Here is a 17,559-nt window from a genome sequence, read left to right on the forward strand (position 1 = left end):
CATGATTAGAGTTTTAAAAATAAATGGTACTTGGTATAGTATACTTCTTACACTTTATTATATATATAATTAACTTATTATATATATCAAATAATATTTTTTTGTTATATATTCTGATTTCATTTACAATAAATTATTTATATATAACATGCTAAAGTATTTTTATTATAATTTTGGATCAGATATATATTTATTTAATCAGATTTATTCTTTTAAATAAGAAATTTGTAAACTTAAAATGTTAGAAAGTAAATATATTAGTATAAGTAAATTTATTTACTATATTATTTAATAATTATTTTTAATATATGATCTATTGTAAAATGAAAATGAGTATTTGTATTTTTCAATTTATTCACATATATTAAATTATTAAACATTGAAAAACATTTTGGTTATTTTTCAAATATATATATATATATATATTATGTAAATTGAATCTTATAATGATATGGTATACATCAGGAGGAGGATAACATTTGTCACCGAATTTAAAGTTATTTTTAAATATAATATGATTTTAAATGTTTAAATTATAAATATATTAGTAGAATTTATTTATATAGATTTATTTCAAATATTTAATATGTAGATATAAATAAAAATATGAAAATGTTATGGCTTATATGGGAAAAAATCAATGTGAGTAATTTATTACAGTAAAGAAAAAAAAACGAAGAGAGTTTCATTTTGGGATAAATATTAATCCAATTTCGTCTTTATCTCCAATTTCAAATCAATCACGAACCCTTTTATCTTTTTCAAATCACAGCGACGGAGGTGCTGCAGGAATGATCAAAGTAAGTTACTCTTTTTCCAATACTGTTGCATAGAATATGATTACTTTCTAATAATATGGTCTTATGAACTTGGTTTCTCGGCTGTAGCTTGCTTCTGATGCAGTATTTGGAACAGACCAAACCTTGTTTTGAAACTTCTTGGAACAGAGAGATCAATCCAAGCTCTCGATTGTAAAACTTCAGCCCACTAAAAAGTTTTGGTTCCTGCAGAATGAAACCATTTTAGACGATAGTTTGTTAAGTATATTGTAATATAGAGAGAATCACAGAGATAGACGAATCAAACCTTGTTCAAAGCTCTTTGTCTTCCAGTAAAAGGTCCTTGTCGTGTTCCATGTACATCAATGGAAATCTCATATAGCTCCTCGCTTACATATTCTCTGTCTTTCATACAGGCCTTGATCCCTGCAAGATAATATATACAAACATTTTTGACAAATTGTGGATTTGATCAAATGGAAACATACATGTTACATTTCTGATAATACTTACAATCTGTGTTTAAAATGGCGCATGGCGCACCAAGGCGAGACGTGCCGAGCCTTGCGCCTCGCGCCATGGCGCAATATGGCGCTCGCCTTGAAGAAAATTTTAGTTACGTCATTTTAGTTACGTCTTGTTTTGTTTTGTATTGGAGAAGAAACTTAGAGAACACTTATGCAATGATTGATATACTAAATTTAAATAAGATGCAAGCTTTATTATACTAGAGAGTTCTAACCTTAAGCAAAAAACCTTGAGATCTAGATCTATGTTTATGTTTTAGGTAACTTCTCTTTTATAAAGCTAGGGTTTGGCGTTTAAGTTTCCCCGGTTAAGTTTTTTTAAAGTCTAAGGTTTAATTTTTTTTTTTTTTTTGCAAAAAAGTCTAAGGTTTAATTATTAATTAAGGCTTATATGGTTTAGATACGGTTTACATTAATCTCGCCTTACGCTCGCCTTTGCCATGCTCGCCTTCTCGACAAGGCACCCATGGCGCGCGCCTTAGGGAACCCACCCTCGCCTAGGTGGTACATGGCGACAGAGCCATCGCCTGCGTGCGCCTTGCGCCATGGCGCAAAAGGCGAGCGCCATTTTAAACACAGCTTACAATCAATGCTCAGAATCCATTTCCCCTCCAGGATCCCCATCATGAATTTGAGTGTCCTTTTGCAGGCTCCATTTTCGTTGGTTGATGCAATTACATGCGTAACTCTTGGCTCCCATTTTCTCGAGATTGTAACTCCAGAAACTTCAGCAAATTCCAAAATCAGATTCTGCAAGCAAAGCCATCCATGCGGTTTATGTTGTACCGTGGATAAGTTTTGATAAATAAAAGGGTATGTATATTTCTTTACCTTCTTTTCAAAGGTAAGTCCTGAACAGCATAGAACTGTTTTCTTGGGTCAGATAATCGCTTTATCTGCAATGGAACTCGAGGATTCCTTGTTCCCTTGGTTGAGAGAAGTTGATATAGGAACATATCCTTATGAAGTGTTCCAAGATGTGGAATGGTCTCTTCTGATTGGTGAAAACCTCGAGGCACTGTAATAGAACATGCTGCCTAGTCGGACATTACTGCACAGATAGTTGCGCGGAGCAAGACAAAGCTCTTAACGCAGTTGCAACACCTAACGTCAAGGTCTTTGTAGTGGGAAATCCTTGCAACACCAAGTGTTCCAATAGAATATAACTTCTCACAAATATAAAATCATTAGCTAATAGAAATTAATGAAAAAGAAGGAAGAGGTTTAAGCAATCAATACCTGAGTATATTTCTCTGTTTTGTAACTCCATTTGAAGATGGCATGGTGGTTGATAATCTTCAAGCTGCCATGGTTCAACAGAATGAGAAACTACATATACATGATACTGAGAAGATGACAGTAACCTTCAATAGAATCAATGATAAACAGAAGTTTGTCTGACCAGCCCCCACATCTTTGGTGTAATCATATCCAAAAAGAGCGACCTATAAAACATGGGTGGTTAATACCCAAGTATCAAATCCAGACCAGCAAAGCAGAAGTGTACAACACGAAAGATAATAGAAAAACAAAAAGTTTGTTTCGATTCTCACCTACCTGCTCAGTCATCTGATGTGGTTTCCGCTTATTCCAAGGATTGGGACAACATCACTTAATAATCAGTAGGTAGAAAGACAAAGAGACGCGGCTGCAGATTGATCTGAGACAAACAATCTCCTGAAACACCATTGAAGGGGACAGAGATCTGAGACAAACAATCTCTTGAAACACCATTGAAGGTGACAGAGGAAGGGGAGAGACGATCGATCGTTACGATCGTGGTCAGAAATCAGAAGTGGCCGAAAGGGGAGAGACAAACCATAAAGTTTCATGTTTCGTGAAAACAAAATTAGGGTTAGACTCCACAGAGCCCGAAAGCACAAACGGAATAAGCCCAAACAAATGAAATATTTGACTTAATGAAACGCAAAGTTTAAGGAGATGAGACACGTGTCACGCCTAGAGCTTTCGACTTTCTGACGTGTCCGCCTACGTGGCACGCCTAGGAGAGAGGAAACTCTATTATATATATAAAGATAAAGATAACTGACTTAGGGCCTGACTGGTTCAAACGCAGCGGCAGCGGTTGCGAGAGTTTGTGAATGCGGATGGTTGCGGTTTCTAGCGGTTTTAAGAGATTTATATGACTGGTTCTGCGGTTATAAATTGGTACGAGATACTTATGATTGGTTAATTACCAAACATATCAGAGGTTAAATAATAAATTAACAATATTTAAATTTTATATAATTATAAAAATATCAAAAATCATAATATTATATTAAGCATAAAATTATAATTAGAAAATTATAGTTTTTTTTTGTCATCAACTTATACAGACTCATACTGACTCTGTGAACCAAACTGGTAGATCTTGATCCATGTGAACGACGAAAGACGGTTGCTTCCTGACACTGCGTGCTAGGCTATCCGCCTTTGAACGATGAAAGACGGTTGCTTCCTAAAACCGGTACAGTTTTAAATTTTTAAAAATTATAGAAAATATTTTTATTTTAAAATTTTATAATATTAGCTAAAATATAATAGATATAATTTAGTATTTTTATAATTCCAATTTAAAATTTTTGATTAATAGTTTTATTTTTTTGCATTTATATTGTTTTTTAAAATAGAAAAATATTATCATTCCGCAACTATCCGCAACCGCAAATGCTAGTTGGAACCACATTTTGAATTTATGAAGTTTAGAGCGGTTTGAAATAGTTCAGAACGATTTGATTGATTGTCGCAAAACGCCAATAACCGCTAGCAACGTAGCGGAGAAACCAGTCATACCCTTAGTTCCAATTAAATTGGTATGTCAAATAATGTTGTAAAGGAAATGGAAATTAATAAAAAGATTAACATGTTTCCAATAATTTAGTGATAGTATATATGAAAGGAATATTCTGGTTGATCATATAAGAATATCGACTGGATTTGAATAAAATAAATTAGGAAAGCCAAGCCTTAAGCTTGAGTGAACGACATAATACCACCAGTAGTTCAGGTCAGCAATAATGAGGAAAGCCAAGCCTTAAGCTTGGGTAATATTTGCCTATTAGATGGATCTTGGACAGCTTCTGATCGCTTTAGTGGATGTGGATGGGTCTGGATAGATAGCGGGGAGAACACACAACTTATGGGAACACGGAATTTCACTAGATGTGAATCAGCATTGCATTCGGAGGTAGAAGCACTGCGATGGGCGATGGAGAATATGCTACAACACTCGCCATGCTAGAGCTTTGGAACAGATTGCAAGGAGCTGATAGCAATGATAAAGGAACCCCAAGAGTGGCCAAGTTTCGCGACAGAATTGGAGAAGATAGAGACGCTGCAGATTTGCTTCCCGGACTTCAAAATCACCCATGTGCCACGAGTGTGCAACCAGTTTTCTGATTTTTTGGCTAAAACTGCTAGGACCTTTCGTAGAGAGTTACTTTTCATTGGTTGTTCTATTCCGGTCTGGTTACCCAGACCACCTCAAGCTTGAGTAATAGAATAGCCGTTCGACGTCAAAAAAAAAAAGACTGGATTTGAAAGATTGATACGCTTGGGTTAATGTGATAGCTTGAAAACAGGGGCTGTTTTGGAGTGATTCAGATTTTTGTGTTATTTGGTGGAGCTAATTTAGTTTTGTGTCTCAAAAATATATTTTCAAGATAATATTTCTATTATAAACGGCAAAAGATCTCCACTAAAGAAAGTTGTAATCAAGTCAAGCTAAATTGTACTCCCTCTGTTCCTTAATATTACACTAGGTGATAACCCGCGCCCTACGCGGAATAAATAGATTTCAAAATATTATCACTTTTAATTTGTAGACATAACAAAAGTTAAAGTCATAGCAAAAAATACTATATGTTATAAAGTAAGGGTTAGAGGAAATTTAATATGTCAATCTAAATTAAGCTTGTAAAATTTTGTTTAAAAATTGTATATTTGTTTGCATAAAATAAATTATAAATATAAAATAAAACGAAACATAAACAATAAACTAATAAAATATAAAAGAAACAATGTCTTGAGTGGTTTCAAATCGGAAACAGAGTTAAAACCAACCATTTGATTGCTTGAGAGAATGTTTTGATATGAGCAAAGTCGAAAAGAAATGTGTAGTGAGTTTTCTGAATTATAGAAGCCGTATATTTATACTAAAAAGGAATCGCCATGTGGTCATATGGATTCAAAATAATGGTCGTAACTAAATCGAATATTACACATAACTTGCGCTCCAATCTTAGTCGAGAATTATTTTAATATTGTAAATAGTTAATGCAAACTTCCTTTTATCAATCGCAATTGAACAAATTCAAGAACGTTCACGATTATTAATTGATTATAATAATTTGAACCTTAATCTACGTTCCTTATAAACAAAAGTCAAGTCCTCGCAAATCACATATTATTACCATCAGTTTACCAAATTTGTAATTTAAAAATATGTCAAAGTTATTAGAAGTTTCCTTTTTCCCAATCATCAATCAATTTCGTCCTTACAAATAACGTTTGAATCATGTGCAATTTGCTCAGCCATTATTTGCATTATGCAAGTTGGCGTTAAAATCTTAATTATGATAGATCACCTAAGGTAAGTTTTTATATGTGTATGCCAGAAAATCGTATTGTACCTTAGTTTCTATAATCGTAAGGCGGGGATCATCTAACAATTTAATGAAACGGAGCAAGTATATGTCATATGCATGGTTCTTCTGTTTCACTATTTTAAGAAAAAATGCTTTTTTCTTCATATATTCTTAAGAGAACAAATATTTTCCGCATTTTTAAGAAAATCAATCACTTGAGCACGTATTGATCATCAAATACTTTTTAGGATTTTTCAGAAAACAAACTTTGGTTGATAATCGCACATTAATTTTTTGCATCTATATTCATTTTGAATAAAAAAATTGGACCACTACGTATGTCAGTAATGTTTTTGTTTTAAAACAAATTAATGAAAAAACTTCAGTCAAGGTAATTAACATAATTTTAAAATCTTTGATGTAATACGTAGAATTTCGGTTAAGGTAACTAACGCAAGAAATAAATGATAAGGTTTGATATAATACGTATCAACGTATATATGTGATAAATGTAGACAAAACTAAGGTAATTATAATGTTTTGATCAATGGCATGTTGTGTAATTACTCTAGTTAACAAAGGGGTTTTAAATAGAATTGGTGAGAGAGCTTGTGGAGTTGCCACATAAGAAATGGCACACTTGTAATAAACACATGAACTAAAGGTTATTTATTTTTAATGCTCCTCAAATAATAAGAAAGGGATATTCTAAGAAAAAAATTGTTTTAAAAATATCTATTTTTTACATTTCCAAGACATGTTTTATTAACTAATTGCAAATTTCAAAAAACTTAATTGTACTTACTGAATTATTATTGGTTTAAAATTATGAAACAAAGATAAACACAAAAATATGCAAATTTAATATGTTTTATTAAAATGTGTGAAAAATCTAGAATATGTAACATTAAAAAACAGAGGGAGTAGTATTTTAAAAACATTGTGGAGCTAACTAATATTAAGGAAGTGGTTATACAAACCACGGATTGTATCCGGTTTGCTACGGACAATTTTAGTGTTGTAAGGCGGTTTGTTAATGGTGAATTTATTAAAAGGGAATAAATAGATAGGTAAAGCGTAAAACGATTTGTTTTAATCTAATGGCATGGATAAGCAATTGTTGAGGAAAACTCAAGGTTATTTTCTATTTGTACTCCTGTTTTAATAGTTTAGATATTCTGGTATATTAACATCAAAGAGAACGACATTTTCAAACCCACACAAAAATCACAAATAGCAATATCTCTGGATCCTTATCAATTCCAAGAATACAAGTTCAACTAAACTGCTAAGACTATTTGTAAGGCCTATCTTGTCAGTGGTTTCCACACTTGTCCTCGGTCTCCCAGCCGACAGCTAGAGCGCCAGTTTCTCAAATGATAGAAATATTTGGTTATTGATCTTGCAAAAACCATTTGATATTTTTTCACGCTTTACCCATCATTTTATTAGTCAACTCAAACACGCTTAACTTTAAAATTCTCTCTGAATTTATTCCCAAAAGAGAAGTGTATTTTGGTGACATAGGTAGCCACATCAATTTTTTTTAAAAAAATTTCAAGTTTCAACATACACTATCTTATACCGTAATCACCCCTTCTCACAAAGCACAACAATCTCGTTGCTCTTCATGATCAATCCCGCAAGTGAGACCCCTACACTCGCTCATCGGACTGTAGTCTCCCATGTCCGCTCATTCGGTCAGTGGGTCCCACACCTGCTCCTTCAGCAAATGGTTCCCCACACCCGCTCATCGGTCTGTGGGCCCACACGCCGCCGACACACCTTCTCATTCGGCCTGTGAGCCCCCACGCCTGCTCATTCAGCAAGTGGGCCCTCACACCTGCTCATTCAGCCAGTGGAGTCTCCACACCCGCTCATTTAGTCCGTAGGCCCCATCACCTGGCCGAGGAGACTTAAAATAATTATTTGGTGGCCCTTTAATTACCACATAATATTTCATCGTGTTTTAGCCTCACTATCACGATATCATGAATCACTTTTCGATATGTTACTTTTGATTACTTATGCTCAATTATGCTTAACGTTCTTTCTGGATATGTATCCGGAAATATTAGTGCACTTTAGTGATAAAGATATTCAGGACATCTCCATCAATAGTAAACACATAGAGTATGTGGAATTTTTTATGAATATAAAATTGAAAATGTCACAAAAGCAAGAGAAAGAACTAAATTAAGTTCTTAAAAGAAATCTTACTTTTTAGTAAGGTTCTAATATTGAAGTTCTAATTTGGTTTATATTATTATTTTAATAAAATAAAATTATTAGATTAACTTTAAATATTTTTCTAAATATCAAACCACTTATAAATTGATATTTGTAAAGAAAATTTCTAAAAACATCTAATTTTAGATACTTTTCATCTTCTCTTTTTTATTTTTCTCATTTTGTTTTTATTTGGATACTTATAGAGTATCAATCAATGGACATGCTCTCATATCAATTCTAATAAGACTTACACCACCATGTACCACAAAACTAAGTTGTTACACTATCGTTACCATTTCATCATTTATCCAGCTCATTGTATATGCCAACTCATTGTATATGTCACTGAAAGTACAAGTGGAAAGTTACAAAGGATAAGTGAATTATAACCAGCATATTTACCTCTACACTATCCGTTATTATTTCCATATGGAGAGGATACATTTTGATTAAAAATTCCTATTTATTTTGAAGATACCACTGTGAGAAGGCGCAAGTCGGTAACAATGCGTGAATTCATTGCATTTGGGATTTTAGAGAGGAAGGGGGAAATCACCTATAATTACATGATTGGACAGATTGTTTCATCAGTTTCTTGTGGACGCTTACACCATTAGAATCGAGTAGATTGCATTACTTGTGGCTGAATCATAAAATGCTCCGGTCATATAGTTATGAAGCAATCCAAAAAGCAGATGCAAGAGGTGGGATTAAGAAGGCTGAGAAAGGGAGTTGAATTTTTATTCCAGTTCTAGCCACTTTCACAACTTTATTCCAGTTCCAGCCACTTTCACCGGAGGAAAAAAATATATTAAGCAGCACTGCTATGATGCCATGTCTCTGTGCAAGTACTTCAAATTTCCAAATCTTTTCATCACTTTTACGGGCAATCCAAAATGGTCTGAATGAACAAATATAATTGAACAATGGAAGACAGACATATTGTGTAGATTTTTCAAGGTGAATCTCCATAATAGTATTGGTGAGTTGACAAAAAAGAATGGCTCCTTCTTTGGGTCAACTGATGCATGTAAATTTCTTTGAAATTGTTCAAAAAAAATTTCTATTACTTTTTTTCTGGAACAACTACTTTAGATAATTTTTTTGTTTATATAAATCTGCAGGACTCTTTTTCATCTTTAAGTAATGTATACTATTGAGTTTAAAAATAAAACAGAAATACCACTTGTTGGACCCAATTTTGGTCAAGACCGAAATTGGCCCCGATCAGAGACATGGGCCGAGACACGCCGAGGCCCACAACCAGAATCGAGCTCGCAGAAGGAGTCACAGAGGTCGCAATGATTGCGCAACAAGAAGCTGAAATCGCGGAGCTGGCACGGAGATCTCGGAGTCGACTTGCTACAAAAGAAGGAGAAAAAACAAGGAGGAGGACACGTTGAAAACCCTAGAGAGCCTTATATTCATATCAATCTTATTGTCTTCCCACTTGTAGATTCCTTCTTGATCGAACTCGTGTGTTTCATTCGACTTAGTTCGATTCATTGTATTCGATCCCAATTATCAATAAAGTCTATTTTCACCTACTGGAAACTATTTAACATCTTTGTGTTCTAAAGATATCGTTGCCCACATCATTTATCTTCCCTAGATCAACCCCGATCACTATCAAATACTTTGTGTGGAATTTAGGTTCTACACCACTCGCTCATATTCTACTCTTTATAGAAAAGGAATCAAAATTTCTGACAGCCGATGATATAGATAATAATATTTGAGCAGAAATACCGGACAAGACGGTAGATCCAAAATTATATACAATTATTGGGGATTGTATGATGCATGGACCTTGCGGTCAGGAAAGAAGGATAATGCATATATGGTTAACGGAAAATGTTCTAAGATGTTTTATAAACCTCTCAACAGCAGGACGATGATTGACACAAATGTATTTTAAGCTTACATGCGTCCGCTTTATGTAGGTTTATTGAGAAAAAGGGTATCAAATTAGACAAGGGAAATGTTGTATCATTCAACAAAAAGTTCGTTCTTCGATATCACGCTCATATTAATGTTGAATGCTGCATGATATCACTCAAATTACCCTATAAGTGATTTGTACTCTCTCAAATAAGAGGTCGAGTTGCAGTACTTAGGGATCGAATTCACGGGGAGCTAAGACACACAATAGATCTACTAGTTATGTGATTAAGATAAGCAAACATGTTTAAATATAAATAATAAGGTTGTGAACAAGTAATTTTTCGATTGATTGATTGGGGTTTTAAGACAGATGTGGAAAGCGTTAGACTTAGGGTTTCTATTCAGACAATCAGGATTATAGAAATATAGATACTAAGCATATATTATATATTCTAGAAATCAAGCAATAAGAATAGTCGATCAACTTTCATTTTTTAGACTATCTATCGCCGGATCTAGGACCTCAGCTGTCACTTGTTGGTCTTGAGAAAGTGTCGATTAATTCCAACAACGGAGTGTCGATCGATACACCATTCAGCCCATCGATTGATAAAACTTATCGATCGATGAACCTTCCAGGGAGCGTTAATGCACGGGTTTGACATGTTCACTAGGTTTAACTAAATCAGCTTCTGCTTGTTTCTAGCAATCCTAGCATAATCTAAACTAATTCAGACAGAGAACCAAGCTTCCACTTGTGCCCTAATATCTATAGGCAATCTCCTAGTTAGCTATTCTAGAACACAAGCATTAAAGAAAAATTCAATTGATTCATATCCTAACAACTTAGGAATTCTATATTTTGGGCTAACCCCTCACGACTATCTGAACCCTAAACCTAACAAGGTGAATCTATTCAAGCATGATAGTGGTCACATAAAACCATAGATAAATAGATCAAACTGCAATAGAATAAAATATAAAAACCAAAAGAATTCCAGGAGGACTCTGAAGGAGTTCCTCCCTTCTCTCCTAACTAAGAACAATGAATAGAATAAAACTTAAAGAAAGCGTAGCCATCAACAATCATTTGTATGACTATACTGTATGATGTGTAGAATAGCATGACAAATTTAGTTTTGGCATTTCAACATCACGCGTACGCGGCAGGAAGGAGAGTTTGGTCATGTTTGTGCGTAAATTGTCTCATCCAACCTGAATTACTGTAATATGACTATATTCTTCATTTTTTTGTATGAATATTCAGCAAATTCACCCTTTATATAACATATGCTTAGACATGTTTTTTTTTTGTCGACTTTATGTTTCATTAACATGCCAGAAGGCATTGTTTATTCTATGGTCATCAGGTTTTACAGCATTAAAAGTCCAACGGATAAATTAAATTTTGTGAACTAATGGCCCACATACAAGAATCTCGAGAAGCTTCAAGTGCCACGTCCTCAACACGTGTAAAACAAGCATCAAATGGGCGGTCCAATCACTGCCCGAGAACTCCATCGTCGGAAAGCCTTCTTCACCGCATCTCGAACTTCTCTATCCACCGTAGAATCTCCATGGAAATTGAATCAGAGCAACGACGACAAACTCACCCTTTACTCCACTCATTCACTTCAAAGCTCAAAGATATCTTGTTGGGGACTTCCTCCATCTAGTACTTGATTTAAAACACTGATGCCAAAGAACCTCTCGCTCAAGCCTCAACTATTTAATAAAATATTCTCTTTATATCTATATTTTCTTAGATGAAAATATACACTTTTATATAATATGATTTAATAAAACAATTTCGCATAAATAATCTTGACAATAGAAAAACATCATTTATTTTAACAATAATTTAAAACAATAAAAAGTATATTTTTAAAGTAATAGAAATATTTGTATTTGTATCTATCTATTTTCTCAGATAATTACATAAAATAATTAAGTAACATAAACTGATATATGTTTAATTGGCTAAAAATAGTTTATAATTAGTATATTGAAATGTTTTTTTTGTTTTTTTTCTTAAATTTAGTTCACTTTAATATCTTTCAATTAAAGCCAAAAATATACATAAATTATAACTTACTTATATAATATAATTTTTCACATACAATCACAATTTTTTACTGTTTATTTTAAAATATATTAGAAACCAAGTAATTATAAAATATTTTAAAATAACATGACAGTATGTACTTTAACGAGGTAGATATATTGTATTTTATTATTATTAAAATTATTTGTTTTCTTAGTATTAAATTACTTTAATTTTCTTATGTTTGTTGAACTTAATATAACAATAATCAAAATACCAAAGCAAATATTTATTTAAAAAAAGTTTACCGTCCAATAAATCTAAGGCATATAAAGTATTTACAATTCATAAAATATTTTAATTAATGTAAATATTGATATGTTTTCATGAATTTCCTAAATTGTATCAGTTACTTATGTATTTAACTTCATATTGATGATCGTTTTATTTTCTAATTTCTTTTAAAAAAATCAACAAATAATTTGATAAAAATTATGAAAATACATGCATTTAAACGATTAATAAAAAATAATTTAATCTGAATTAGTTATAATAAAAATAATAACACTTCAGTATAAATTTGAAAGAATATATGTAACTTAATATACTCACAACATGAGTTGACTCGGCTAATCCAATCTATATCTACATCATAGATTTAACTACAATAAAAATATATATAATTTATTTAATAAGTATAAATTTTAGGATGGATCAAAACATATTAAAAATGAAAACAAAATATTAACCAACTGTTATAATTTAGTTATTTTGAAAATTTATATATATGCATGAGACTTTGAAATGCTATTGTTATATTAATTTATTTAATTTGAATTCAGATACTTTTGTTTATATTTTATTTCATTCTAAACACAATATATCTTTAGTTATATACAATCTTACTAAAATATTTTTACATATGTAAGATAACAACCAACCTAAATATGAATAAAAAAATTAATATAAATTTAATATATTTAGATAAAAAATAGTATAGTTGAATTTAAAGAAATAGATGTAATCTAATATACCCAACTGATATTTAAATCGACTGTAAAGCAACAAAACCGATTAGATATAACATATCAAAAATCATATGTACAATTAAAATAATATAATATTATTAATATAAATTAATAATATAATAATATTATTAAAAACTAAAAGTAAATAAGAATCAGTTATTATAGTATATCTGTTTATAAATATTTATATATGTGCATGAACACGAAAAATCACCTAGTATTTTGAAAAAGGGATATTATATTTTCACCATATAAATGTTAAAACCACAACACAAATTGTTTTTTTTATAATATGGAAATTAATAAATAATAGTATAAATTAACTGGTATCCATATAGTTTGTCATATACTTTCGATTAATTTGCTAAGATTGCTTCAACCAAAGTTTTTTTAAAAAAAAAATGTAAACCAAAAAGTAAATATTTAATAGAGATATTATTAAAATTTGCATGTATTATTTATACCCTGTATAAAAAAAATGTAAATAAGTATATTTCAAAATATTGGCTCCCATTGTAGAAGATTGGTGTTTTTACAGTAAAGGATATTTTATTCTTTTAAAAAAAAATCAAAAATGTTATTTTACCTGAATTATTTGAAATTATTCGAAACACATGCTATATACCGGAAAAAAAACATGCTACATACCAAACAACTCCAATTTTTTCTTAATAAAATCAGTAAATTCAAACGTACCAATCAGTCGCCAAATAGAGAAAGGTAAAGGCTCTCAACATAAACTTTGTAATTAAAACGCAAAACTAACGTAAATTTAAGGACCTAGCATGATTAAAGACAAAAGAAACTAATCAATGTGTTTTTGTGTGGATGGTGACGCAGGCATCTTCGCATGGGTGGATCAAGTAATCACTTTAGTTTGATGATGGAAACAAGTTATGTGGAGATGATAGAAACAAGTCTTGTGATAGTTTCTTAACCAAACCGATACGGTTTTTCAGTTATCAATTAACCAAAGATTTTCGATCATTAAAATTAACCGAATATAATACGATTTGGCTAGGGTTTGTTAATGGTAGATTTCGGTTTAAAGATTAAGAACCAACATTTATATATCTATATATCTATATTTATTTTTCCAAAAATTGTTTAAAAGTTTGATTGTATCACATAGACAAGAAGACTATATCTTTCTCTTTTGTTGGTACTTGGCCAGACGAGACGATACACGCTCGACCTTTCCTTTGCCCACTTGTAAAACAAAAAGGCAGACTATTATAATTTCCCTAATTGATGTATAAAACAACCAGGAGAATATATTCGTAAGAGAGGTAAATAAAATTTTAGCAAAAAAAAAGAGAGGTAAATAAAAGCAGTAAAGATTTGACGCGTGACATCAGGATGATTTCAGAATTTGTGCGAACTTGTTCAAACGGCGGCTTGTACTTTGCATGTCGTACTTTTGTCAAAAAAGTAGAGTATATAGTGAAGTATTTATATATTTGAAGAATGGTGAGTAATTAAGTTTACGAGTCTTTTGGGTATTCCATAATTATGAATTTTACTTTTATGTTTAACATGGAGAGAAGGAATATTACGATTTCTAACAAAGTAGAAAAGAGAATATTACGTTTTGTATAAAAGTAAAGATATATTTTTAATAATGGTAAGTAGATATATTTAATTGATCAATTGAATGCGTGACATCTGGCGAATTAACAGTAATTATTAACTGTCTGATTGCCCTTAACCTAATCCCTCACTAGTATTTATAAACGTCCCATTCCGCTAGGGTTTCAGTTCATAACTTGTTTTGTTTTGTTTTATAATAATCATCTCTCTCCAGTTGCTAAAAAAAAACCTCTCTCTCCTTCTTATACGAGTTTACGAACGTTATCCTTTTTTTATGAACGCCCTTTTCTATCATCATTAGTGTCTTCATATTAGTGTTTTATATTTTATTTTTTAAAACTAAATCTGTTCCGATTCAGGATGAATCGAAACCAATCTTATATTTTTTTATGAACTCCCTTATACGAGTTCATCAAGTCTTCATATTAGTGTCTTATATTTCCCAAGAGATCTGGATACTGGCGATTGATTTGTACATATTGGTGGCCAGTATCACCGGATCTGATAATTGGATTGTATATATTGTTGGCACGGATTTGCAATCCGGTAATTGGGGCGATGATTTGATTGACCACACTCCTGTTAGTTTCATTCTTTTATGTTTGGTCATAAGGCTAGTTTAGTTAACCTCTCTATATTTATTTACGATTACAAATCTAATATTGTGATATATGAATCCGATGTCACGGATCAATCAATTTGATTGTATATATTAGTGGCACGGATCTGCAATCAATAATTGGTGCGATGATTTGGTTGAGCACTCATTTGAGTTTATGATATAGATTTAATATTTTACCTTTTGTTTATAGGCTTAGTTTTGTTTAGTTAATGTGTTACAATTACAAATCTAAGATCGTGATATCTGGATCTGATTTCATGGATCTGTCAATTTGAATATATTAACTTTTTTTATGTGTATATTATTATACTTTGTGATATATAAATTGGTTTGTGATATTTTGTTTATTTATTTATTTAAATTTAGTTCCAATTTCATTTGCTAATCTTACCTTTTTTTTTGATACTCTGTTATAAACTTAATACATTGTCGACAAAAGAAAATATACACATTTGCATACATTTTCCAGCCCATTAACAGCCCTAAAGATATATAGTCTTGGGTTTAGGGTTCATTTCATCATTCTACCCTATTCTCCGATTCTTGCTTTTTATTCTTACTAAGAAAGGTGAAGACGAGATGGAGGCTGCAAACGCTGAGATGGTGGCTGCGAACGCTGAGATGGTGGCTGTGAACGCTGAGATGGAGGCTGCGATCTCTAAGATGGAGGCTGCGAAAGCTGAGATGGAGGCTGCGATATCTAAGATGGAGGCTGCGAAAGTTGAGATGGAGGCTGCAAACGCTTCTATGGAGGGGAATACATTGTTGATGAGGACCTTCATCAACATGTTGAAGATCATAATCTGGTGGGACATTGAAAACCTTGGAGTCGTTGAGAGATGAGGGGTTTGGGGGTGATATTGAAATTAGAATTGTAGTGCCGTTCAGTGATTGCGTTGTACCAAGTGTTTTGCTGGAAAATATGACGCTTTGTCGAGTTAATAATTTCCCAAGTGAGTTACTTTTATAAAATATTGCTTGGTATAACCTGGAATGTGATTATCTGATTATCTTGCTTTTTCGGTTGTTTGTTTGCTGTTTCAGGACCAACAGATCCAATGGATCCATTAAAATCTGATAACCAGATCTCGGACGATTATATCATCGATGACATCCAAAAAATGATCGATGCTAAAACCCCGCCTGTCAATGTTATGATTCCAACCAGTGATGGCGATTTCGAAGAAATTGTCTCTAAGCTGAAGAAGCATGGACACACTTTCTTGTTGGCTTATAACGATGATCGCAATGCAGAGGGGGACTTGCCTTCGCAAGTGCTTGTCTCCCTTGCAGACCAGAGCTGGGGTTGGAGAACTTTTTTGGGTCTCGGTAAAAGTTCTACAGATGCCAATGTGCAAATCTTGTGCAGCGACAATGTCACTGCTTGTGGCACATTGATGTCACTAAGGATGATAACATGTGTAACCGCTGTTTCTGGATCAAAGAGCTTGGCTTGTTCTTACGTGATTTTGAACCGATAAGCCTGTTAAGGGACACAAGGAAGTGGTGAAGATGTAATGTATCGAAACTTATCTTTTTATGTTATTTGCTATTCCAGTATGTTGTATGTCGAGACTAATATTCTATGGCTAAGTTGTTGTTTTCTAATATTTGATTAAATGCTATTTATAGGCTGAGTTAATTGTTTCGTTAGCTAAGTTAAATATATTTGAAGACTGAGTTAATGGTTCCTAAGGCAACGTAAAATCTATTTCGAGGCTGAGTTAATTTTTGTAAGGCTAAGTAAAATCTATTTAAGGGCTGAGTTAATTGTTTCCAAGGCTGAGTTAATTGTTTCTTAGGCTAGGTAAATGCTATTTGAAGACTGAATTATTTGTTTTTACAGCTTAGTTAATTTAATTTCACGGTTATTAAATGATTTTATTAAAACATAGGACTGAATTAAACCAACCTAACAAGAAACTCCATTAAAGAAAATTTTATTGTCTCGATAGTATAAAGGTCTCGATATTTGTTAGAACCTTGACTTATTTTCACACGCCTAAAATTAATTTTGATTTATTAAAATTCACGTGAAATCCCAACCGTCGCGAATCATGTTTCGACTGAGTTGGCTGAATTATATCTTACTGGCCAATTAGAGTCGAGGAAAACATCGAAAAACTCATGGCAACTGAATTTGATCACGCGCATAATAATGGTCTCGATTTACACTGGTCTGGATAAATGAACCGTCTTGCTGAGTTATTGTTAGTTATAATACATGAGTGCTTGCCGTATCCCTATACGTAAAGACATACTAA

General features: G+C 32.3%; 1 protein-coding gene and 1 long non-coding RNA gene across 2 annotated transcripts; one reads left to right on the forward strand and one right to left on the reverse strand.

Annotated features, from left to right (window-relative positions):
• Positions 1–1,461: 1,461 nt before the first annotated feature.
• On the reverse strand, positions 1,462–6,612 carry LOC125576267. The gene is made up of 3 exons (XR_007314695.1): positions 2,546–6,612; positions 2,138–2,440; positions 1,462–2,056 (listed from the first exon to the last, which is right to left on the reverse strand). It is a non-coding gene; the product is annotated as an uncharacterized LOC125576267 (long non-coding RNA).
• Positions 6,613–16,009: 9,397 nt separating this feature from the next.
• LOC106428552 lies at positions 16,010–16,776 on the forward strand. The gene is made up of 2 exons (XM_013869303.3): positions 16,010–16,248; positions 16,340–16,776. The coding sequence occupies exons 1-2, from the start codon at positions 16,218–16,220 to the stop codon at positions 16,774–16,776; spliced, it is 468 nt and encodes a 155-aa protein (XP_013724757.1). The 5' UTR covers positions 16,010–16,217.
• The last annotated feature ends 783 nt before the right edge of the window (positions 16,777–17,559 follow it).

Source organism: Brassica napus, chromosome A1 (genome assembly GCF_020379485.1).
Source record: "Brassica napus cultivar Da-Ae chromosome A1, Da-Ae, whole genome shotgun sequence".
Taxonomy (NCBI): Eukaryota; Viridiplantae; Streptophyta; class Magnoliopsida; order Brassicales; family Brassicaceae; genus Brassica; species Brassica napus.